We start from the raw sequence: 26,559 nt of genomic DNA on the forward strand, positions 1-26,559 counted from the left end.
TTGTAAAATGATTGGGCTTAATTAGCATTTTAGCTGCCCTACATTTGTATAGCTGTTTTGATGTCACTGGAAAGGAAATGCACTATTGCAACCTTGTGAAACAAGGTCCAATCCAGAATTAATTATAATGTACTACTCTCACCAGCCAAATCTAATTTAAAAGTGTCAGAAGTCTGGAGTTGACCAATTTGGAATTGGGGTGAAAGAGAATATAACAGTGGACTTGTCTTGTGTTCATCTTTCAGTGTTTCTCACAGCATATTAACCATTCCATTTATGTTGTAGCTGCTAATACAATATCATTGTTTCAGTGATTGAAGATTAAAGTACCTTTGAATAACAATTGATAAGAGAGGGAGATGCCAGAGTTAACCAACATAATGACAGTCACAGTCTGGTTTGAAGAAATACTTTCTCCCTTGCAAGTGATTGGATTTAGTAACGAGGTCTTAGGTGTTTTATTAGATGATATTACATCCAAATATAATTAAATGAAAGTGAACTAAATCTTTAATATATACTCTTGTGTGAATAGTGTTAAAGTGCCCGGAGATTGAATTCAAGCTAAAGTCATAAAACAAAAACATGTATGCTCTGGTGTATAGAATACAACATTTCATTATTTCACTTTTGGAAAATTCCCAAATTCTATCAAAGAAAATCTAAAAAACCTTCAATTTTTTTTTGTTTGAAGAGATGAATCATTCAAATCATATCTTTTGGGTATTATATTCGGACAACATGAAGTCAGTTAAGTGTGTTTTGTTCACATTTTTCATCTCCTGAAAAAGAAGGTACACTCTGTATCAACATGGATATCCAGAAGGCTGCTGTTATAAGCGTGTAAGGGGAGCTTTGAGAGCGCAATATGTATGAACCACTTTGCCCTTCTTGGGCATCCATTTATATTGCATGACAGAATCCTTTTCCTGAGCAATGTGGATGACAACATGAATGTAGTCCCCTCAGCAGAGGTTGCCAGGGCTAAGTATGGGAACACTTCCTCTCCATCTCCTTTTAAACAGCCAAATGAAAAGCTTTATTGGCACAACTAATACGATGGCTGTGAGGCCATCAGAAGAAACGGGAGGTGTGGAACAACTCAGGCTTCATGTGAAGAAGAGGGTGGGACACCTGGGAAGAAATCTCTACTGTGCCAAATCACCAGTTAATTACTTGGCAGAGGGCTGCAACTGTCCTTCTCCCGTGTGTTGTGCATTCTTGTCGGAGCCAATGAAAAATGTGAGATTCATTCATAGGCTACATTTCAGTCAAACAACTAACTGCACACTGGCTGATCTTGAGGCAGGGTGTATAACAGCTGGCCATGGACTACTGTCATTGAGTAGATTAGATTAAAATAGCTATGTCGCATTTTCGTGTTCTCTGTGTTTAATATTTTTGCATTCTTTTTTTACCTGCTGTTTAGACTAGCGTTTCCTTTTCCCTGCACTTGTTGTCTCTGTCCATTGTCTCTGTTGTCTACCTCTCTGCTTGCAACAATCCCCTTGAGAGTCCATGACAGCATGGCCATATGTTTGCGTTTGATGTGCATGCAAGTGTCCCCCACTTTTTCATCACAAAGGTAGTTTGTCATTGTGCTTGTGTAATTCAAAAGCATCTGCTTTTACAGCCTTCATGTGTGATTCCGGAAGCTCAACCCATACAAGTACTGATGATCAAAAAGAAATCTGCTATTCCGTCTTAAATTAAACAAAACACTCTGTGAGGCATTTTAAAAATCTACTCTTGCTCTTTCCCTCAAGCTCTTTATGATAGATACATGCATTTATCTAGATGTGTTGGGGTTAAGGGGGGGAAAGAGTATTAAAATGACCTTTCCAATCTCTTTCAGCAGCTATAGTGAAGAAACATCTGTAACGAAGCCATGGTTCTTTATTATATAAATGGATTTAAAAGCTGCTGGGTAAAGTAAGACAAAATCTGATCTTTGCCCTGACTATAATTTGTTCCATTTGAAATTAGGTCTGACAAATTAGAAAAAAAGCCCCAAAAAATGGCTATTAAATACAAGGAGAAAAGTGATGTCCGTGTCTTTTCTGAAGACACTGAAAGCCTGAAGTCTACGTGTGCAATTTAATGCAAATACTGTCCTAAGTTTAGGCCACTAACTACTTGGATATGGTTGGGAAAAGATGTTGGTCGGATAGACAAATCTGTCGGTGGGTTTGAGTTGTGTCAAAATCAGGGATTTTGTATGCACTCAACATGGGCCATATAAACCTTTGATTGATGCCGTCATTTTTATGGCAAGGACAGTCTCCATTAATTACTTTAAAGATTACTCAAATGTACCTTCGGTTGCATGTTGCAATTAAATTAATGGAACAATGTAAAAGGTGCACTATTAGTTGAACCCATTGGAAGTCCTCATGTTGGCATGTAATTAGGTAATGAGGTGTGTTTGCAGGTGGTAAGGAAGTATTGGGCCGGTGGCAGCTCAATAGCCTTACGTATCTTTGGTGGGAGTGTAAATGATAAGAAGGACCTCTATCTCATCCTCTCCCAAAAGAGGATCAGTAAAACCTTGCGGAGCTCCAGAGAGTGTTAACCTTGCTGGATTCCCAAAACTAATCCATATGGGTTGGACTGTCTCTCCACATTTGTCTTAAGCTGAACACAGCCCTCCTCTTACAATATGTCAGCTAGCTCCTTGGCACGCTCTTTCTCATCCATGATGTTTATCTGAGTCTTGGTTGAATGTAACGGTGAATTTGAATAATGAAACTAATGGGAAGTTACTACAGGTTGCATGTCAAAGGCAGTTTACAAATTGCTTATTTTAACTGCAGTATGTATTTGTAGCATATACTGTCTATTGAGATATATACAACATATACATGCTGTGACACATTGTACAGTATTTTGTTCACCTCAATTCAATCATAAGTTTATGGTTCATCATTCATGACATTTAATTGGGGCATTCAGCTTGGATGATAAAGGGCAGAAAGCAAAATTGATCTTAATTGGCTTGTAGTAATAAAAATGCTGTTATGTGCAAAATGAATGCTCTAATGTGAACACTAAAACATTAATTAGCTTGAGAGAATGAAGGATAATTACCAAGGTTGCAATTACTGGAGTGAGCACCAATTAAAGCACATTTTAATGTCCATTCTAGTGAACACACAACATTTGATGGTGGGTCTAATGGAAGCAAGTGTAGTGGATATTTACCTGAGCTTGGTCTCAGATATCTGTGTGTATATCAGCTACCATATACAGTTAATGTTGTTGTTGGTGGTGATAGTGGGTGTGGTGGTGGTTGAAGTAGTAGTAGTAGTCGTAGTAGTATTACTAATAGTAGTAGTAGTAGTCGTAGTCGTCGTAGTCATAGTAGTTATAGTAGTTATAGTAGTCGTAGTAGTATGATTCTTATTGTTGTTTTGTGGTTTTACTTACATTATAATTTGATTTTACATTGTTGATTAATGATGGACACACCACATGGACACACTGTAAAAGAAGGAAACATCATATAAGTTAAAATATATTTAAGCATCTTTGAGCGTCTAGAAAAGTATTATTCGTATTTGTATTATATACAGTTGCCAACAAACATATACCTAATTAATAGGTATATTAATTGCGTTGGGGCTTAAGAGGTTAAGTACAATGTGAAGTTAAGTGTGTAGGACTTAAACACACTATGAGCTTGATATATTAAACAGATTGGCTTGGTCATGCTTTCCAAAAATGTCCTTTTAATATCTTGAGAAAGAAATCTTAAGCGATGCTGAGGAAAATTTCACAAGCCACCAGGTTGTTCTGACAAGTATTTTGTTTACTTCTCAGGGATAAAACTTATATGGTGTCTCATGGCAACAGCTAATGTCTTTCTTCAAGGACTAATGGACTTTAAGTGTCCTGGGTTACCTCCAGCTTCACTGAAATGTGAATGTTAAATTATGCCACTATATACTCTGCTATTATCACTAATGTGAAGAGCCACTCTTGTATGTTCTATACTAAGCTCTATGCCACACACACACACCCCACACACACACACACACACACACACACACAAACACACACACATGTGTATATGAGCTCTTTAGAGTTGTGAAGAATATGTTGCAATTAAAAATGTTGAAACCCATCTGAAAAACTGTTTAGATCCTTTTTGCGGCTGGTCAAGTCAGTATTGTGTGTTACACTGTAATGTCCGTACAAACCCTGAAACACCAATATAATTATCTAACCCCACTGTGACTTAGTGTAATTAACATTTAATTTATAAAGTTTACTTGAATAAAGGGACTCAAAGGCAGAACAGTTCCACAGTGTACAATCAAGCGTATATCAGTGGGTTGAAAAATGGACCGACAAAAATATATTCCGTATCATTATACACCACTTGAGGAGGGGACGTAGCATAGCTGCTGGGAGAATTCCTCCTTCTTTCTTTTCCTCATTCAAACACAGAAAATGAGTCCAATTTGAGTAGCATCTGCTCTGTGAGATCTCTGAGAGTATGGGCAGTAACAATGGCCCTCTGGAACAAGGCCCTTTCCTTCTCTTAATAATTGCAGCCACATGTGTGGTGAGAAAGAGCCCCCTGCTGCTCCACTAACCTGGAACACATCCAGAATCGCCCACATAGTCACTGAGTGAGCACAGCCAGCAGCAAACACACTCTAATTGCAAAGAGTGGAGCCCCTGGCTGGACTGTTGGAAGGGGGGCGGGGGGAGGACCCTGTTCTCGCTGAAGGACAGCTGGTGCTTTCACATTCCAGGACTGGATCAACGTGCTTACAGGCCTTGCAAAAATGGCCAAATGGGGACACTTGGAATTGCGGATGTAACATATTTGGCTGAAACTGATCGCCATTAGCTTGTATACAAGACTAATGGATCGATGTAAAATGTATTTTTCTATCTGCACTATCAGGAATACTTCATCATTTTGGATAAGAAACATTGGGTAACATATCTCTGCTGCTCAGTAGAGTGTGGACGTGAATGCCATGTGATAAGTGCACTTTGAGTCTCGCTGCCTCCATTTGTATCTCAGGACAGAGCTATTGTAGCTACCAGACTGTTAGTCAATGTAACAGCTGTTTTACATGTTTAAATGGGTTCTTGGACAATGTAAATTCAGATAATTTTTTGAATAATTGACCTAGGTTGTCAAAATGTAAACTGACAAAATCCTGTTCTCATTGGAAGCCCTCAAATTGGTCTTCCACTAAAATGGTTGATAGTGCAAAGGACTATCAGTAAAACAAACTAAACATTATTTTGCATTAAAGGGCCATAGCAACAGTATCCCTTGCTCTGAATAACCGGGTGTCAGTTTTACTGATTTGGGACAGCCTTGGTAAGGCCTCCATCACAGGAGATGTACTGCGCATTAAGCTGCCATGCTGCAAGGCTGGAGCATTCACAAGGTCAGGGCGCCGATTTATGCTTTCTCTTAATCAGAATGAACAATACAGGAGCTATCTAGGGTTTGGGGGAAATGGACCTTTTCATCACATTGATTTCTTAAAGCACCTGGAAAAGAGCTGCTGGCATTTGGGTTTGATTGTGATGGATCTGCCCACAATCTGGGTCTCTAGCCTGGATAGGATGCTTAACATAAGCTTTCCTGGCCATATGCTGTTTGAGTAATACATATTGTCTTTTCTCCATCCAATGCAGGGATGGAAGGATATGCAGGTGAAGTACAGTATGTCATATTGTCCACAGCTTTGATCTTCTCAGATCGTACTTCTATATCTTCAGACTTCCGGTACGATGTTTGTTTAGACCCCATCACCTCTCCAATGCATCCATCCACCAAAGGCTTTGCTGTTTCCTGTCAAAGCCTCTGGGCAATGTCAAGCTCTGTAGTGAGGATGCTTAACTACAAAGAAGATCAGGCAGCTTTGTGTCAGGATGCGGTGTGCTTCAGTAAGACTTGCAACACATGTTTGTATTAAGCCCCATAGCAAATAATAAGCTGGCTCTCTGATGGCAGAGCTTGTTGTTCAATTTAAATTCTGGCTTGAAGATTGTTTTTATTTAGTCTTTATTCTTAGATAACAAAGAGTCTATAATAGGAAACATCTTAGGGCCATGAATATCTCTATAGTCAATCTTTCTTTTTTCTGTGTGTGTGTGTGTGATTATAAGATAATGATCATCAAATGATATGATGTAATTGAAGCAGAAGGAGAGCGTTGTTGATAATGACCTATGTCTGTAAATCTTATAATCATTTCAGCCAATCTAATTTAACTGTTCATCACATGGCTGCTGTGAATGTTCATCACTGAAATCCAATAAATGGGAATGGAGCAGTTGATTAATGATTTACAAAAAGATGTCTTCTTTATCGGATGTGATTTTACATTGGCCATGTGAATTAAACTATAATCATCACCGACGTCTGCTGCATTTCGTAAGATTTGCCTCTTGTAATACAATCCAATGGAGTTAATATTGCTTCAGATGAAAAAGTGTCCAGGGAGAGAACTTGCCAGGCCTAAAGGGAGTGTGGATTAAGAATGTTTAATTCATACAAATAAGGGCACTTTCCTTCCTGCCCTCTGTGGTTGGTTGCATGTCGGAGCAGGTGATTTTCAATTTGAAATTGTACAAGAGATGACAGGTGCAAGATGACCTTTTTCATCTTAGCTGTGTGGTTTTCCCTAGTATTTTTAGGGTGTAATCTAAATGAGCAGTTATAAAGGCATCCAAAAATGACTTTTTTATATTTCAAGGTATTTTTTCAGAATGTCCATTATACTAATTATTGTATTATTCCTCATTATTAATAGTGGTTGATTTATGTGTAGCTGTAGCAGCTAATTTGAATTATTTGAGCAGTTTTGTTGTTTTGTGTTTTACCTTAAGAATAGTGCTGAGCAATTTGGTTTTAACAATATTTATGCTCATCATGATATAAAATAATCGAATGAAGGTAAAAGTATAGTAATGTACAATACATGGAATGCACACCTTTGAAATGGTTATGCAATCCACTTTAAATGTATTTATTTTGTATTACAATTTGCATAGAATAATGTATTGGGACAGTAATTTGTAACACATTGACGCAATGTGATTATCCCAATATGATGAAGTGGTACGATTGTTCAACCGTTGTCTGAACTTTATTCTTTTGGCCTATAGCTTCATTGAACTATATGAATATGAATACAAAATAATTAAATAAGTACTAAGTGGTTCTGTATAAGGCCAGGGTAAGGTTTTGATATCAATGTTCAAATTATAAAATGTCACAAGCAGAGCCAGTTACTAAAAGTGTTAAATCAATACCTAGAATGTGAGTAATTACCTAAATAGATATTGCTATCTAAGACTATACGTTTTTGATGCTGTTTCGCGAGCTTCCCACTGATGCTTTCGATATTGTCACAGACTGAATAAGACTGTCAAACTACAATACAAATGTAAATAATATGTTTATGGCCACAATATGTGTTTGCTGTATTAACAAATATGTGGAATAACTGAAAGCGCAGTTCATTCGGCCTAAGTCTTATGAGGGTCATCACCGAATTCAGCGTGAATTGGCCCATGAACAAACTGTGTTTACTGTCTCTGCTCTGTCCACTCTGTGATTCTCTGTGTCCTCCTTCCTTATTCAGCTCTGAGGGACCACAGAATCGAACTGGTGCTCGCCTCGTCACAGGAGCTCATCATCAGAATCAGTGACGTCAGCCTGTCGGACGAGGGCCAGTACACCTGTTCGCTCTTCACCATGCCTGTCAAGACCACTAAGGCCTTTCTCACAGTTCTGGGTGAGTCTGTCTGTTTTGGACGAGTCGAAACACGGACAATTTATCGTGGCTAATTGTTCACATTCTGACAGCATAAATACATGCACATTTTAAATGATAGTGTGTTCTTTTTCTTTACCACGCTACATTACATAACAGAAATAACATTTCTGATTTACGTTTGACCCTTGTCTATTAGAACTAAATAATTGTAAGCTAGTTGTGTTACTATAGGGCAGGGGTTCCCAAACTTTTTAGACCACGCACCCCCTTCTACATCCCGACCGGGTTCACGCACCCCCAATCCCCCACACCTTAAAAAAAAACGCAACAGAATGCAAGAGTTGTTGACGGGGGGGGGGGGGGGGGGTTCAATACATTTTACGTATTGAGCACCCCTGCATTCAAACATTAAATAGCCGAGAGTTTTTTTCAGCGTAAGAAATACGATGTGTGGCGGGAGTGCGTGAGTTAAGACCGAAATGACACTTGAGAGCCCAGAGAATGTTTAATATTAATTTTTACACCATTAGACCACCATTACATTTTTCCTCTCGCGCACCCCCTAGAGGCAGCTCGCGCACCCCCAGGGGTGCGCGCACCACACTTTGGGAATCCCTGCTATAGAGAATTGTCTGCCAGGCAGGACAGACACACACAACACTCAGTGGGAATTATTGCACACCTGTTTAAGACAGACAGGTGTGTTGAAGGATATTCAACAACAACAAATTCAACTCGAGGATGACTTACGTCAGACATCTCCCTGCAAGAAAGAAATACATTGTCCTCAGTTATCTTGAAGGACTAATTGTGGGTATTTCATCTTTAACTTAATTAAATAATACGAATCAGAATCAGAATAGTATTTATTGCCAAGTAGGTTTACACCTACCTGGAATTTGTTCTGGTGTATAGGTGCATACAGTGAACATAAAACATACAAACACAATAAGTACTACACAAACACAATAAGTACTACAATACAAAAAACAGGGCAGGAGTGTTTTTTCAATTTTTGCTGGTCATATTTCATTGTTGTGGTGCTTCTCCTCTTTTATCATACGTTTCGTCCCGCCTTTAAAAAAATCGAACATCAAAAGTTTTAATTAAATGTTGTCTTGTTAATGAGAGAAGAAAACATGGATATCTGATCTGAATAGCAATTCACCATTTCTTATCATCACAGCCTCATACATGCATTCAGAGTCTTATTTATAATTCTATTTCCATGCACCATAGGAGTGCCAGGACGACCAGAGATCACAGGATTCACCAACCCTGCCATGGAGGACGACGTAATCACCCTGACCTGCACCACACCAGGCAGCAAACCAGCTGCCAATATCCGGTGGTTCCGAAATGACAAGGAGGTCCAAGGTAGGCATGTTGTGTGGATTTCACAGAGCATTGTATCTTCTGTCACCACTTGTACCCTCTCCCGGAGACAACATTACTGTGGCGCCATTCAGCTGCTGCATTCCTTTGTGCTCATATTCATGCGTTGTTCCACTGGCTGAGGTGATTCGCCTGGCTCACGGCCAGCATTGCTGCTGTTGTTGGATGTCATCCAAATGTTGCTGTACTGTGGCAGAGGCCTCCACATTTCACTACATGACCGAGGTGAAGACATACTGTATAGGAGGGTCTCGTATTGATTCTAATTATAAAGTTAAGTGTACATAAACAACAAGCTCTGCACAGCATTCTGTGTTCTACTGTTTGTGGCACGAGTGATGATGTACTCGGTTGATTAAAAGAATCACAAATCAATCATGCAATAGTAAAGGTGGTCATTAAAAGTGATATGTTTACACTCAAGGGGGTTGCTCATTGGCTCGGGCTTGTTTTCAATTTACAGAGGTATAAAACACAGACCGTGCAAATCCTCTTATTCTAAAAGCTAAAACAAGCCAATGTTTGGATTTCTGTCCGGTAAAATGTGGCTTGGCTAATCGACTCAAGTGTGTCACGATGAAGAATCATGCTTTTGAGAGAAAGTTAGCCCTCCTAAACAGACTGAGAGAGCGACACGAAGAACACTTTTGTGCTCACAGTTTCAGACTGTGTTGAGACTGCATGCTTCATGTTTTGTATTCACTAGTGATGCAATGTATTATGAAACGTACGGTTCTGATTGTATCACGGGTGAGAGTCAAGGATCGGATAAGCACAAAAGAAAATAGAGAGCTGATGCTAGTTAGCAATCATTAATGATCATTATTGGCAGATTGTTGTGTGATTAAAGCAGCTGGTCTACAAGGCTCCAGACTTTTTTTTCACAAACGTTCCAAAAATAATTGAAACTACTCTGAAGTCAGTGTAAACTATCAGAAATTGTAAATGGTACCCTTTTACTTTGTAAAGTAATGTATAGTGGTTTTTTTCCATAAAAAAACTAATGAAATGATCAATAAAAGATGTATTTTGTAAGTATTATAAGCTGTTCATTGCTGGAGTTCGGAAGTTAAACCGTTCCTTATTCATCTCTAATACCTATTGATGTTGTTGTGAAAACATCTCTTTCAAACAACTGTATTTATTCAAATCTATCATTAAAACTACATTTTACGAGATCTGAACCTATCATAATAACATTATAATTAGCCCAATATTTTGTTTCACTAATGTAACCAAACGAAACCTTCGTTTTTTTTCTTGGTCCATTACAATGTAACATTATCAGAGATCAGCAACAAGAAAAGCATGAATGCTGATAGACAGTGGTCCGTTACTCCACTCGTGTTAACCAAATAAGACACAGTTGTTCATTTATACCGTGGTTACAAATTCCCTTTGTGTCTACCTCAGCCCTGTTTGCATGTGATGAGTTGCTCTTGCTGGGCATGCAGGTGGCTCTAGGGTGCTGTTTTCTTTCAAACAATAGCAATTAGAGAAGTCAAATGAGTAAAGGAGAATACAAGAACACACACAATGCTAACTTAAAGAGGCCACATAACTATTCACCCAGAAGGAAGCAAAAACAGTGACAGAGACAATGCATTCGGCAGCAGATGATGCAGTGTGCTGATCACACTAAACCAGCAGAAGTTTTCTGTGGTTTCACACGATGTGCCTCACAAGCTTTCACTTTGTTGTATACCTCTTTCCAAACTGTCTGAAGCTCAGCACTTTGTATTTGTATAGCTTTTATTTCAGCTTTAAAATGTACAAAAAAAGACCAAAACATTTTTTTTTAAAGTAGGAATGGAATGTTTTTCCTCAATTTGATGGCAGAGGTAAGCCGTGTGTGTGTGGAGCTCTTTAATGTAACAGAGCTTGCTGTAGAGACTCAGTGTGACAGTTGCTCTTTATTGAAGATTTGCACCAGAGAGCTTTTTCTTGGTGGTTCTGTCTGTGTCTGCCGAGCCCGACATAATGATTGATGGGAGATGGGCTGAGGTTTGAAGTGTTCTTGTTGAAATAACATGCACGTAGATTGCTGAAAGGCCAGTGGAGAGCTAGCTCACAGCGTCACAACTAGACTTGCTCTCCATCTCGAGGCACTGAGATGATCTCTCTTTTTGCTTTATGTCTTGAGGTATACTGAGGTATAACATATCTCTTCAGTGCTCAAAACTTAATATTTACATATATACTGTATATATATATATATACTGTATATATATATATATATATATATATATACATATGCACATGAAACAAATGCCAAAAGGTAAATCCACAAAGTAGAAGGATGCTTTTCAAAATGTGATACCTTCAACCCAGTTTAGCTGGCATCACAAAAGTACATACAAAATATATTACAAAATGAAAACAAAAAAATGATTCCCTGTATACTTGATGTATGAATTGGAAATGAGGATTGCATGTCTCTAAAACACATAATGTGCCCTAAATCTACCGCAAACTAGTCTTGTTTACAAATGTGCTTTTATTAGTTACCTTCGCATTGAAAATGCGGAAGGTTATGTTTTGATCGCCGTGTATTTATTTATTTGTATGCGTGTTATTCGCATAACACAAAAAGTATTAAACCGAATCGCATGAAATTCGGTGGGATGATTGGTTATTATCCGGGGACCATTTGATTAGATTTTGGGATCAATCGGGTCAAAGGTCAAGGTCATGAAAAGGTCAACATCTTCTTTTTACCATCGCACGGTCAATTTTTATCCAATTGGCATGCAACTAATGCCAAAATGTTCATAATTCAATGCCCAATCTTGTGAAATGCGAAGGTATGCGCTCTTCCGAGTGCCCATTCTAGTTTCACCTGTGTCATGGTGTTTTTTTACCACACCGCTTGGACAAACAGACGTGGTGTGATGCATCTCCGAGTCAAAGAGAGATAAAGAACAAAGCAGAGACCGGAGGGCTTGACGTAAAAACTTCATTTCCATGTCAAAGTGTCAAAGAGAAGGAATGTCAATCAGTGCTCCGGATCCAACTCTTTGTAGATGTTGCTTTGAAGCTTTCTTTAGCGAGTATGTGCTGGGAGCAGCATGTTTTAGCATTGGTTCTTCTGTGGTAGATCATTGCCGCCAGTGTCTGCTGTCAGTCAAATATATCCCCACTGGGGGACCACTCTACAAAGCTCCAAGATGACAGCAGGTGTAATAGCAAAAACATGTCATATTTATTTCATGCTTTGACGATTTGTTTTTCAACAATTTATATGAGAAACACGCAGCATAACAAACCTCAAAATGCAACTGTCATCCAGTGTCAAATAATGTGTTTGTAGAATAAAGAGCAATACAAATGACTAGTGCCACTGAATGACAGCTAGGCTTCAAAATATCATGTATTGAGGAAAAAGATCGACCCATTGTCACTTTCTTTGCATACATAAAGTGGCATGCATATATATATATGTATATATATATTCCTTTCACAGTGACACAAACGCACATTCCAAAAGACAGCAGCCACAATGTGGTGACTCATTACTGAATTTATATATACATATATATATATATATATTCAGTTCAGCGAGATATTATGAAATTTAAATCTAGATATTATATACTGTATATTGTTATAATTATAATTTTCATATGCAATAAGTGCATCAAGTCATGAGACAACCTTTGGCCTCCATGAGTTGTCTGAAGTGTGTTTGAATAAAGACAAGACTTGACAGCCTAATAATAGACTTTTATTTCTGCTAAATTTAACAAGCTTTAAATGTGACACACGTATATGGAATATGTTCTCTTCAAACTCTCCTATTTAGTTGAAGTTTAACCTTTATGACTTAATTAGACTTCAGCATTTTGCCGAAATTAGCTTCTCTGACCATGGTCAGCTTCATCATCTGTTATTTTCTCTGAATTATCCTCGGTCACATCAGTCCAACCTTAGTATTAGGGTCTGTTTATTCTTTTGTTTGTCCTCTATTTCTGAAGGTTACCATATTTTACTTAGCTTCTTCCTGTTTGATATCATTCTCATCAAGGCCATAATCAACATTTGATTGCGTGCGTCATTCATACCGGAGCTCAGCGTGGTGCTACCACAGACATGTGAGCAAGAATGATGTTGTATTCAATACCTTCAGCAATTACCAGCAGGGATGATCTATGTGTTTCTGGGATATATTTTCTTCAATTATGTGTCTAACATCTGTTAGCTTAACTCTAAAACCATAAATCCCTTGTTTATAATGTGTTCTGTAATGTCTTTGTTAACCCATCTCTAAATTTGATGAAAGGGGAAAATATACCAGGGAATATGAGTATTTTATAAATGAGCCATATAACAGTGTACCTGTAGAACCTCATTTTTGTTTTTTCACATGTCTCGCTTTAGATTGTTTGACATGCTGTATCTTAAGACAATGTACACTTACTTTTAAAATCATATTTTCCATTTACTCCTGTTAGAACTTAGTTGAAAAATATTTAGAAACCAATAGAGTTGTTATACTCCTAATTGTTATAGTTCCTCATTTACTTATCTTTGTATGTATTGTATTAGTAAAGTAATAGTATGTAATTGCTAAATAAGTGAGTGTGGATGTATTTAGGCCTTTTGCATTCAATTAATTCTCCAGTACAGGCATCTCATTGCTCCTCCCAGATATGCTGGGCATTGATCGTGTGCGGCTTCATTCAGGGTGTGCAGCGCTCCAGCATCATCTGTTTGTAGAAGGATCTGAGCTCTAATTGTATTAGTTGGTGATTTACCATTTTTAGCCATTTTAAATAATGTTAACTGTGATCTAAAACGAAAACAACAGTTGGAGACCATTTGTTTGAAACATTGTTCCCCACTTCACTACTCAGCCCACCACTGGTGTGCTGGGAGTAATCAAATACACTAAATATATGTGCTTCCCATTGTTGGTCTCATCTCCTACTGTTGCTAAAAATATATTAGTCTAATACAGAACAATTTTATGGGCTTTCCTTCTCATTTTGTTATACAAGTTTCTAATTGGGCCTTTTTACCTTCGCTTTGAAAATGCGGAAGGTAATGTTTTGATCGCCGTGTATTTGTGTGCGTGCGTGCGTGTTATCCGCATAAATCAAAAAGTAATAAACCGAATCGCATGAAATTTGGTGGGATTATTGGTTATTATCCGGGGACTATTTGATTAGATTTTGGGATCGATCGAGTCAAAAGTCAAGGTCAAGGTCATGAAAAGGTCAAAATCTTCTTTTTACCATAGCACGGTCAATTTATATCCAATTGGCATGCAACTAATGCCAAAATGTTCATAATTCAATGCCCAATCTTGTGATATGTGAAGGTATGCGCTCTACCGAGTACCAGTTCTAGTTTCTTATTGTAACTATTTGGATGTTTAGGATAAGTAAACACTGAAATATAAAAGCCTGTGTGTGAATAAAGCAAGACTCCATTTTAAACTGCTGTTAGCATTGCATTACAAACATGCAATGAAGGCTTAGTGATTATCAAACAATTGTGTATTATAGCCATTCGATTAGTGCCAATGAGTGGTTCAACATGGCTAGTGTTGTATGTTTATGTGAGAACATATGTAATCATTCCACATTGATTAAAACTGCAAAAAATTAAAACGGGAATTTAAAATATATTTCTCAAAATATATTATTCAGCAGGCAGTAGGTTACAACTAATATTACTCTGAACCATAATACATTGAACAAAATGGAATCCTCCCACTGAGGTTCCTCCTTGTTAAAACAGATGCAGGTGGTGATTGAAGGAGCGCCCCCAGTTATCTGAATGTAGCTCTGCATGCCTCGTGGGGCTCTGGCTCAAAGCAAGTACACCTGGGCAAAATTCACATTCTTATGGAAACAGGCTCAGCATGCTCTCTGGCGTTGCTAGCAGCAGCCTTGAAACAGACTGACAGCTTCCTCTAGGGCAGCTCTGATGCTGCAGGCGACTTGATGAATGATAGAAAGCTGCAGGGATTTGTGTTTTTCGCAACAGAGATAGTTACTATCCCCCCTCTGTATTTCGGAGCTAAATAAAAGGCCTCTGGCTTCCCTGTTGGTTCAAATGGTATGTGATGTCTGAAATTAGGTCTAAAAATAATCTGATTTGTGATGCATTAATCTTTAAAAGCATGATGTCCTCAAGGCCAGTGAGGTTGAATGTAAATTGGCCCTTTTTTGTTGTTGTTGTTTCTTCTTCTTCTTCTTCTTTTTCTTCTTCTTCTTCTTCTTCTTCTTCTTCTTCTTCTCACTTTTAGTGTTGAAAGTTTGACTTTTTGTGTGTGTCAACATCATTACAAAAAACATTGTAATTAATAAGTATCAGATCCGGAATGAGGTGCATACTTTCAAAAATAAATAGCTCCAGTGTAAAGTCTTTCTGAGGCAGTCGTCAAGTAAAACCTTTGTCCTTTTTTACCTTGCTCAGTGCAGAAAAGAGAAAAGTGACACTAACACACAAAGCATTGAGAGGAGAGCAGCAGCAAACTACAAAGAAATGCTTCGAATTATGAGTTTAGAGTAGTCTCTAAATGAAGATGACATCGCAGGGCAGGGACAAAACAAACACAAATCAAGATCTGAGGCTGTGTAAAGGGTGTGTTTGGGTATGAAACTCAAACAATGAATGGAAAGGTGTGACTAGAACTGTGAAGATCCACTCCGCACTGTGTGTCTGTTTGTGTTGACTGGGATGTTTGAAATGTGGTCCTGGAGGAGCAAACACACCCATTCAACCGAGTCAATGCTCACACTGCTCTCCTCTCACTATTCACTCTACTTTGAATTGACTTTCAAAGGCCAAGGATTTTCTCCCTCAAAGGACATGCAGAGAAAAACAACAACAACAACAACAACAGCAACAATCCAACTGTTTGTTAGAAAAAAAACATCTTGAAAAAAACAAACATGTTTCTTGCGTTTTAGTTAACATTCAAGATTGATGTTCCATGAATGACTTACACAAAAGCCAGAATTGTTCTCCAATAATATTATAAATCCACAAGTATATTTCACCCCTGTTCATTTTCTGACTTTCTGCAGGCACTAAAGAGGTGAATGCAACAGGAAAATCCTTCGCAGTGAGGAGTAGCCTCCAGTTCCAGGTGGACAGACGGGACGATGGCATCGCCTACACCTGCAGCGTGGAGCACGTGTCATTGCCGAATCCCTACATGACAACTGAGGTCCTGGAGGTCCACTGTGAGTGCAGTCATACACACCCTGAAAATCTGAATTAGGTGTAAGATTAGCAGAGAAGAAATACAATAATTGAGATTACATTTCTGTCTGCAGGTTTAGTTTTGCATTTGTTCAGGATTAGTGTAGGATTAATTTGCAGGTAAGGGATTAGGACACAAGCAGAACAGCGATATTGACCAGAGCTAAATGTTTCCCAATGGGTGAAGAACTAACGACTGTGGTGTGCTTTGCAGTGTTTGAGTTAAAGCCTCAGCAATAAAGTTCTGTCATAGCATTGCAAATTGTTTGTCCCTTCTACACAGATGCTCCCCATCTGGAGATCGCATATTCACTGATTATTCCACAGGAAGGACACTACTTCAAATTGGAGTGTGTGTCCATAGGCAACCCAATGTAAGTTGCCATTTCTGTACAACTTAAATTTGATAACTACTAGCATAACAATAAGCAGAAGTCTGACTTAAATTGGATTTTTCTTCATTAAAGAATAATTCCTCAGTTTAGTCAAAATGTCTTTACATTTCGGAAATCATAAGCAGCCAGATGAAAAGAAAACAATGTATTTTCTTTCCCAGACCTGAACCGGTGCTGTGGTCTAAGGATGGAGGAGAGCTGCCAGACATCGAGCGTATGATTGTGGAGGGCAGGGAACTAACCATCACCACACTTAATAAAACAGACAATGGCACATACCGCTGCGAGGCCAGCAACCACCTGGGGACCAGCAGTGCTGAATATATACTGTTTGTATATGGTGGGTACTGTAATGGTTAGTCGTGTTAACCCTTGTGTTGCCTTCGGGTCATTTTGACCCGATTCAATATTTAACCCTCCTGTCGCCTTCGGGTCAATTTGACCCGATTCAATGTTTAATGTCGGTGTTCTTTCGGGAGTCAACAAACAAACATAAAGTACCTCACACTTAAACTTGGAAAACAATATTAATTCTAATAATTTTCTGGAGATTTTAATAGCTGGGGTCATATTGACCTCAAGGGTAAAATATGTTAGTAAATATAAAGGTAACAGGAGGGTTAAACATTGAATCGGGTCATATTGACCCGAAGGCGACAGGAGGGTGAAACATTGAATCGGGTCAAATTGACCCGAAGGCAACACAAGGGGGATGATTAGTTTGACGTGACTTCATTGTCCAGGCTTGTGCTCACTCAAAGATGAGTGGTGTCCATTACAAAGACACAAAGGCAGAAGAGAGCTAGTCAGTCTGGCAATTTAACTGATAGATGAGCACATTGCAACATTGCAACCATTTTTTTAAAAGTCTCTAAATTGAAATAACAAAACCATAATAGCAACATAAATTCTGAAATATCAGATGAAAGATTTTTCAATAAAATCCCAACTGCCTCTGAGATGTCCAATGTTTCTGTCATATATAGACGTCAGCTCCCTGTGGCCATGGAAGTGGGTACAGCTAATGGATGGATAGAAATGATTAATTATTGTGGCTATAAAGTCATGTGCCAGTTAAGTTTAGGTCATCTTGGATTTAATTAGTTTTCACCAAACCCTAAAAAGACTGACAGGGTGTTTGCAAAGTTTAGCTCCTCAACTGCAAATCATGTTCACATTCTGGCTGATCATAATTAAAAGCATAATGACAGTTTTAGCTTTTGGGATGTATTCATCTTAGCATTGGTTTCCATTCATTTTGGAAAATATTTTTCAAATTGCTATATTATGAATGTGTGCTCATGCAGTGTAAATGCAGATTAATAAGTCAAGGTTCCTTTGTGTGACCTCTTAACAATATTGTGACTTTGACAATAATTAATGCAGACTTATTTAAAACTAATGGCTAATTTCTTTTTATATTCTGCATAGAAATAATGGAAATAAATGGCTGCCTGGAACCGAGAAACACATGTGAATCTATAACAATTTAGCAGCATGATAAATGGACAGAACTACATTGCAGTTCCTGCCAGATGGCACTTTAGGATAAGCACTGTTAGTACAACTGCATGTCACCAGTTTTCAGACCATTTCCTCAAGAGGTCCGTTCCAAATCTTGCCTCGGCTTTGTGCAGGATAACCCAGTTTATCTCACTGTACTGTACGAATCGCTACACAGGTTTAGCTTTTGGACTCTTCCTATGAGGAAACAGGGGGAAAAGTGTAAAGGATGCAGAATGTAACTTCCGAGTACCGCCTGGAGGAGAGATAAATTAATCCCGAGACAGTGGAGCGTCTGAGAGAATAAAGACAGCATGGTGCAGGAAACGGATCATTAAGGTCTCTGCAGCAAATGTTAATAACATTTATCAAATACAGCCAAGTAAAATGTACAAAAACAAGGACAGAATATTCAAATTCAACATGGATTTATTTGTTTCCAATTTTGCCAATTATACAGTCCCACAGTTTGTTTGGGAGAGACTTATCACAGCTCAGACTCTGGACTTATTCACGCTCTTAGGGAGTAGTGGATGCACAGCAGCTTCCTTTTTTAATTTTAAAGGCAGAGAATTTTGGGGAGAGGAAGAGGGAATTGGGAAAAAAACAAAGGAAAAGGATAATTCGTCCTTTCAGCTTTTGTTATCTCCGTCTCTTCTTTATGCATGCTCAATGAGGGGTAGGCAGCGATGTCAGGCTGGCCCATTTCATCCTTTCATACCTGGGAGTTATGTGTTGGACCAAATTTAACAACCTCACATCCCCTCATTCACATTAGTTTAAAGAGAAATATTAAAATCTCTGAAAAGTATCTAGTTGTTTATAGTTTTACAGGGATGTGACAGAGGAAATAACTAAATGTATAACCCTCGGCAGCCCTCTCACTAAATACGAGGGTCCTGGTTTGCAGGAAGGATAACAAATGGAGTTAAGCAGGTAAAGGATGTGCAAGATGGGCTCATTTCCACCGATGATGAAAGTCATTCTTCAGAGCTACATTGTGTCTGTCTGAATATTTACCCGGTCTCTTCGGATCATCTCAGCCTCTAAGCCTAATTTGCTAATGACAGGAGAGCTGAGTAGCAATAAATGTCACCGCTCCAACGCAATTCATCACCATCTGCAATGATGCTCGTACACTGTAGTTAATAAAGCGAGGACAGACCGTAGAGGATAATTACTTTGAGATGTTGGAGATGGTAGCAGTTAGTAGTTGTGTTCAATGCAGTTGAGAAATGACTGCTTTTGATTGTGAAGCTGCATTCCTGCTCCTCTCCCCCTTACCCTCACATTTCACTTGTTCATTATATATTTTGACGTCAACAAGTAAGGTACATGATGAGTTGTATATTCTCTATGGGTGTGGCCCATTTACCAACCAATCTAGCTTGAAAATGTAATAGATGTAAACATTATGAGTCCTCCATGTACAGAATGAGTCATCCTTTTCCCAAAAGATGCCGCTGAAAAAATCTAGTCATTTGTCCAACTCTTTTAATTTTATTTAGGTGCATCTTTTGTTATTATTTATTGTTATTGTATGCACTAAGGCGATTGACCAGAATTTACCCACGACACCAGCCACATGGAGTATTTTATTTATTTGTTTTGTTGATCCTGTTCCCCATGGAGAGCTTTGTTTTTGCTCCCCCTCTGTTGCTGCTTTTATTTCGTAGATGTCATCACCTTGATACCTCCATCTTCAGCTCCCTTCTTCTGTACTCTCTGTTTTTCCAGTCTGCTAATGCCTAGCCTCCCACATCAGGCAAAGGCAGTGCCCCACCTCCCCACCCTCCTCCTCCTCCTCAATGCTCCATGCACTCACAAACAAAACTGAACACACAGTTGATGATTGATGAGCGAACAGCTGGGCTTTGAGCTGGAAAATAACAATGTTTTATTGGAGGAATTCAATACACTGTCTAGTTTTTCTCTTTCCTTTCTGCTTCATCTTTTAACACAGCGCTGTTACCTTCCCATCTTTTTATTGCTGTTTCTGAATAGTTTTAATATGCAAATACCGTCGGAGTACCTTATCACATCAGGTGGATACTGTTTGCAAACCACTGCACAAATGTACATCTTTGCAGAAGCAGAAAATAGAAAACGATTGTTTATACTTTTGTTCATCGTCTGAATGATTTCATTGTTTCTAATGATTTTATTACAACTAAACAATGAAATCACATGCAATTACATATGAATAATCTTTACCAAAATCACATGCTCCATGTGTTTACTTCAGTTCATACTACCGAATGGGATTCATCTTGTAGTATTTGGGTATGACTTTTTCCACAAGATCCCTCTGCAGGTAATACATGCTCACGACCTTAACAGTCGAAGTAGTTCTGGTTTCTTAGACTTGGGTCGTGCTTTATTTTGATAATCAACCTATGCACCTTAAAGTTGTCCTTTGGAGTTCTCCTGTAAATAAACAAAAGGTATGTTAATATTCAGTGTCTCTTACCAAAACCCGTTATTTTCATCCATTTGGTTTGGCACACCCTTTGAAGTCATTGCCTTCCACATTAAATACTTGGAAAGCTGTTTTTGTTTTAATATTTTAAATTGTGTATTGTTTACATCTCTACTAGCTTGCAGTCTTTGCGAGTGCAAAATAGTTTGACACTGAAAGCAGCAATGAGTATTACGTGGACCACATTCTAAACAAACAAAACAGGAGTCCACTCATAAAAACATGATTTATCGCACTACTAGTGGTAAACATGTGTATTAAAACCCTACAGCAGGGCTATTCAACTTCAGTAGCAAGTGGGCCGAATAAGAAAATCACGGGGGGTGTGAGGGCCGCACAGAATATTGATAAAATAATGGCTAAAAATGAAAAACAGTAATGTATATTTCCACAGGTAAACAGTCACACACGAAAATGCGTCGGTATTGTGTGGCAAAAGTGTTGCGAACAAGCATCACTATAAACATGTTTCAAAGTGTAAATATCCGCTCAAGGTAACCAGTTGTTTCAGATCCCTTCAACCAAACTGTTCCCATGAAAACATAAGAAATGTGACTTAATGCATCAATATATAAATTACTTGAGTTGAAACTAATATCTGGTGGTGCAGCGCACAGACTGCATGACTTTGAGTGCAGACTCCTTTTGCGTGAAAGGGATCGAAACCAGGTCGGGCGATCTTTTTATTTTTATTTTTTCAAAAATGTATTACTTCATCCGTGGCTGTGATGCGCTGTTCACTTATACAATCGTAATCGCCGAAATGGATATGAACGGTGGCTTGAAGATCTCCAGCAATATGTTTGTGAATGTGTGACGAATCTGGTGAGCGAGACAGAGCCCCGCTGCAGATGTTAAGAGAACACAACGCACGCACTCGTAGGGAAACCAGTAGGTTTGAAAACCAGTAGGGGTGTAACACCGGCAACCAACACGGGTGCGTAACATAAAGATGTAACCATACAGGTTTGGTTGAGGCAACAGTGAAACTCAATGGCTCTGGGTTAGATGTCTCAATGTATAAAAGAGGCGTGTCCGTCAGCTTTATTTTTTCTTACCAACTCAAACGGGCCGCATCCGGCCCGCGGGCCGCTAGTTGAATAGGCCTGCCCTACAGGGTACCTTTTAACTTTAAGCACTTGAGCAACTTTCCATTGGGCCTTAATTGTTACTTTTACTGATTAATTACTGCCAAATATTTCAGTTTTCTTGTTGAATATATAGATGTTGGCGAATCACATTATTAAAATATAATATTTATATGTATTTGTAATTTTGATGCAGGATGTACATATTTAGTTACATAGAAAAAATCTCAATCTTTCCGCTCTTTTCCCTCATCTTGTCGTCGTAATCTGGTGCTGCTCGCCCAGTGACCGTTTCCAGTACCTCCAGTCGGCATGCATTTGGCTGTGATAGCAAGCATTGCTTTCCGTCACTTCTGCACGTTGTCAAATTACAAAAAAACAGACCATGGTAATTTCTCATGTTTCCTTTACAAACTTTGTGGTCACCTTTTTTATCACGGTGTTGTTCCCCTCGTCTTTCCTTACTGCTGTCACTGTCTGCAACCATGGCAACAGCCAAAGACTTTCCAGGGCCTACAAGAGGTAAATATCCCACTAGACAATCATTGCTAGCCAGATCTACAGTGTGTGATGCTGAATCTGGAACTGGATCAGGACACATCATAGCCTCCTCACAGCATGAGCCAAACCATCACCATGCATGGATGCTCACTCTGCTGATGCCAGCCACTTCCTCTCCAGCCATGTCACAGGCTGCATAAGTTATTCCACAATACGTTTATGATTTAATTTGTCTTTGCACAATGAAATGGACGTCTTAATCTGAGTGAAGCTGGGATGGAGATTGTGTCTGTGCCAGTGTGTAAATAATCGATTTCAGATCATTTCATTACTTCTAATTGGTTCTAATCACATAAAGAAAGAACTTTATACTGTATATGTATATATATATATATATATATGTTCACCATATTTGTCTTGGTACGTTTATTATACATACTATGTTCATAGTATGTGGTTGCAGACATTTTGTTTCACATGGTATTAATATAGGAGATATGCCAGGCACAATAGAAATAGAGTAGAAACAAGATTCACATTTCTTTCTTTATATAATTAAACACCAGAACCGACAACATATTGAAAATTTTTGATTGTCATTGTGTCGTTGAAATGTCTGTAGTTTTCCTTCTGTGACTGTGTTTATAGTTTCTTAGGAGTCATCTTAGATGTTTCAGAAAGTTGTTAAAATGTTTTGCATCATAGTTTCTTCCAACATAGACATACAAATAATCAGTGTATTGAATTTAAGCATAACATTCAGTTTGGACAATCTGCATTGTGTGACACCATTTTGTGACACCATGAAAGTGGACAGCACACTTAGCAAGTTGTGTTGAGGTCACATCTTCAGCTGTGCAACAAGAGTAGTTCAGCTTGTCTCATTGTCTCATTCCTGTGAGCAGTGTGCAGCAGCCCAGTGGGGTGTGAACATTGCTAATGCCCCTTGTTGACAGCGGAATCACCTGAAGAGATCATTACAACCATCGACATCCAACCCAAATTGAGTTAATTCAACTGTACAAAAACAGTTATCGCTTCAAAGTGTGACGAGCCTGTTTGTGAGTCCCCGATAAAACAATCGTGGTGCTGCTATCCTGCATGTAGGTCTATAAACTGCATGTTTCTCGATGCCGTCTCTTTGTATTTCTAACGTCACCACACTGGGCCGCTGAAAATGATTGTTGCATTTCGTTACCAGAGGAGAATTAGAAGGTTTTTAGGAGCATCACCGCCGTCATTTCCCAGGGTCACTTTGCAAATTCGAGCCCAAGCCATAGCCATCCATCAGCTTGAAATAATGAGAGCACATGAGGTGCACTGCAAAGACACAGCCACTTACTGTTCATTACAGGACAGACGCAAAGGCATGCTCCTGCCTGGGAAACCTTCTGGTCGCTATTTGCCCGGAAGATGCTTCATATTAAATAAGACTTATTTAAAGAACCTGATCGTCAACAGCTGAATGTGGCAGTGAGCAAGGGCAAAACCCAAAATAGACCAGATTTGTTGTATTTCCTATGATTACATCTTTTCTACCTCAATTCAAGCACTTCAAAGCAGCGATGTCAGGTTGCAGAAGCTCATTTCGGACTCTGCTTTGTTCGCGTGTGTCAAAGTGTTAAAGCGACATCAGGATTTCTTCACCATGCATTATCAATGCATTTGGATAAATGTCTACACCTGCATTAGATAGCAGCTAAACATTTCGCAGGTGTTAATTTTCTCCCCACTTTCCCCTCCATGTCTCTCTGTCTCTGTCTCGGTACAGATCCTAATGCCTTAGGACCACATGGACCTGACCACGCCTTAATTGGTGGTGTTGTTGCAGTTGTCGTCTTCATCACCTTGTGTCTGATAATAGTTCTTGGACGATATCTGGCCAGACATAAAGGTAAAAGAGGTCATTTGAGCTTCCATGAATAACAATGTTCTTGACTGGAGTGAATGTCTCGTGCTTTTCAGAAGGTAGATAACTTGCTGTATGGCTCTGTATGTCTACAGGGACCTATCTAACACACGAGGCCAAGGGAGCAGAGGATGCCCCGGACGCAGACACAGCGATCATCAATGCTGAAGGAAACCATGTGCATGCAGAGGAAAAGAAAGAATACTTCATTTAGGCTTCTTGTTCTCTTTTCCCTTGTTTCATAACAACTTTTGACAGCAGACATGCAAATTAAGCTACGTCAGCATCATGATCTGTTTTAATTTACTTATTATTATTTTGTCTTCTCCAGAAAGCTCGTGCTTGGATACATTTACTTTCAAAACAGTCGCTGACACTATAGCCTTCTCCTTTTGTAAACAATGTAAACCTTGTAAAATTAGATTGTTTCCATTTCAGTTGTATGGTGCCTCAATGCTGTATACTTTTCTGCACTTCTTCAAACGCTTGCATTAACTGTTTTCTTGACTCTCTCTTACTTTACCTGTTCAGGTATCAATGGATTTCTAATTCAGAATCAACAGGAGATGAGTTCAACTCAAGTTTGAGTTAAGTCTTAGCTTTTTAAAAGGTTTTGCTTTAAGAGTGGATGTTAAATCGATGAACAGGATTAAACAGTGGTGTTGGATGTTGCCTGGAGTTTACACAGCCATACTGCATACGTTCAAAAAAAGTATAAAATTGACCGAACACTTTGACGAAACAAAACATTGAAGCACAATCTATGTGATTGTCTGTAGAATCAACTCCCTCTTATCACTGTCTGTATATTTCTGCATTGATTTACTTTTGGTTTTCACTCATGCTGTTTTGTACCAATAGAGAAAAAGTTCGAAAATGTAAGCACAAAGTCTGAGGACTAACATGGAGGGAAAATACATCTACTGTTTCTTGTCTCAGGATTCAATATGAGTCTAGATGGAGAGATGGTGTCAGACAGGTGATGAAGATTTCAGTACACTTGCAGTTATTGTCATGGAAAAATAACTTTAATTTCGGTTGGCGATTTGATGTAAGATCCTAACTGAACGAGTGGAACCTAGTGGGGGTTCATTATTTATGTTGACTTTTATTGAACAACTATGCTCAATGGATATTGCTGTAAAATACTTTGCTAACGTGAATATTGGTGAACAATATTGTTGAATCTTGAGATCCCTGACATATTACAATTTGTATATTAGCATATACAGTATTTAAAGTATTCCACAAGTCTTAACTGTTTTGTTGCATTTATCTAACTGGAGGTTGTTTTGCCAGGTGACATGTAAATAATGTGTAAGTATTACATTTTAGTAAAAGATAAAACTCTGGTTGTAGATTTTAATTTCAGGTCTCATCAGTTCCCATCACACTGAAATAATTTTCACAATTTGGAAAACTTTTTTTTCAAACAGGGATTCTAAGGAATTGCTTACAATTTAAAAATATATATATTCTGGTCAATATATGTATTTATTATTATTATTGATTGACATTTATTATATAATACTATATTGATTGATATTATTGATGTTATTACTAAAATAGTTGTCGGACATTAACTTTTCCATTTTTAAATTCTGTAATTTATCATTAATAAACAATACAAGGATCACCGTTATGGCCTTTGAGTTTACTGCAAACAGTACTAATGTCGAGGCATTGGTGTATCAGACATGTCCTCACTGTATATAGTCACTGTATCAAAGACATTGAACCACATTGCCAATGCTCATACATGTTATTTTGTTAGTTCGGTATGATGCTATAAATAACTAATTTTGTACAAAGTTTTAATCGCTGTAATTAATTTGCTTTTTATGGGGGATGTGTGAGGTTTGCTTTTTTCTCAGTATTGAATATTCATTTTTCAACTATGCCACTGTAAAAAAAGAAAAAAGAGAGACAAAGTGCAGATTAAAATATGAACAACTTGAAAACTGCCATTTTGTTGTGAATTGATTTGTAGATTGAAATGCTTTTGAGTCTTAATTTTTGCTAGTGAATTACAGCTCTCACAGTCACAATATGAGTCTGTATCTATGCATGTATATTAAAGGGAGCATATATTGAGAGACAGCACTATGACCAACGATGCACTGAAATTGTTATTCCATGCAACTGTTGAGTATTGCTCCGGCATTATAATATAAGTGTTGAATGATTCAAAAACCATGAAGCTCCTCGGCAAGCTTGCCCGAGGCTGTCAGCTCCGCTCATGACTTGTGCTTTAATACAGGGTGACAAAAGGAAGACTTAAGTCTCCCCAAATTTCTCCCTGTCTCACTGGAAGTGA

At 38.4% G+C, this 26,559-nt stretch overlaps 1 protein-coding gene across 3 annotated transcripts in view; it reads left to right on the top strand.

Moving 5' to 3' along the window:
* The window catches only part of cadm2b (cell adhesion molecule 2b), a 154,592-nt gene extending 128,386 nt beyond the window's left edge, over positions 1–26,206 (top strand). For 2 of the 3 annotated variants that reach the window (XM_056441440.1, XM_056441441.1), the window contains 7 exons: positions 7,623–7,775; positions 8,997–9,134; positions 16,190–16,348; positions 16,651–16,741; positions 16,924–17,102; positions 24,105–24,227; positions 24,338–26,206. In XM_056441440.1, coding sequence (XP_056297415.1) covers positions 7,623–7,775; positions 8,997–9,134; positions 16,190–16,348; positions 16,651–16,741; positions 16,924–17,102; positions 24,105–24,227; positions 24,338–24,456 — 962 coding nt within the window. In that variant the 3' untranslated portion in view covers positions 24,457–26,206. The remainder of the gene's footprint in view (positions 1–7,622; positions 7,776–8,996; positions 9,135–16,189; positions 16,349–16,650; positions 16,742–16,923; positions 17,103–24,104; positions 24,228–24,337) is intronic. The other variant, XM_056441443.1, reaches the window with a different exon arrangement.
* The last annotated feature ends 353 nt before the right edge of the window (positions 26,207–26,559 follow it).

The sequence above is a fragment of the Pseudoliparis swirei genome, chromosome 20 (assembly GCF_029220125.1).
Source record: "Pseudoliparis swirei isolate HS2019 ecotype Mariana Trench chromosome 20, NWPU_hadal_v1, whole genome shotgun sequence".
Lineage (NCBI taxonomy): Eukaryota > Metazoa > Chordata > Actinopteri > Perciformes > Liparidae > Pseudoliparis > Pseudoliparis swirei.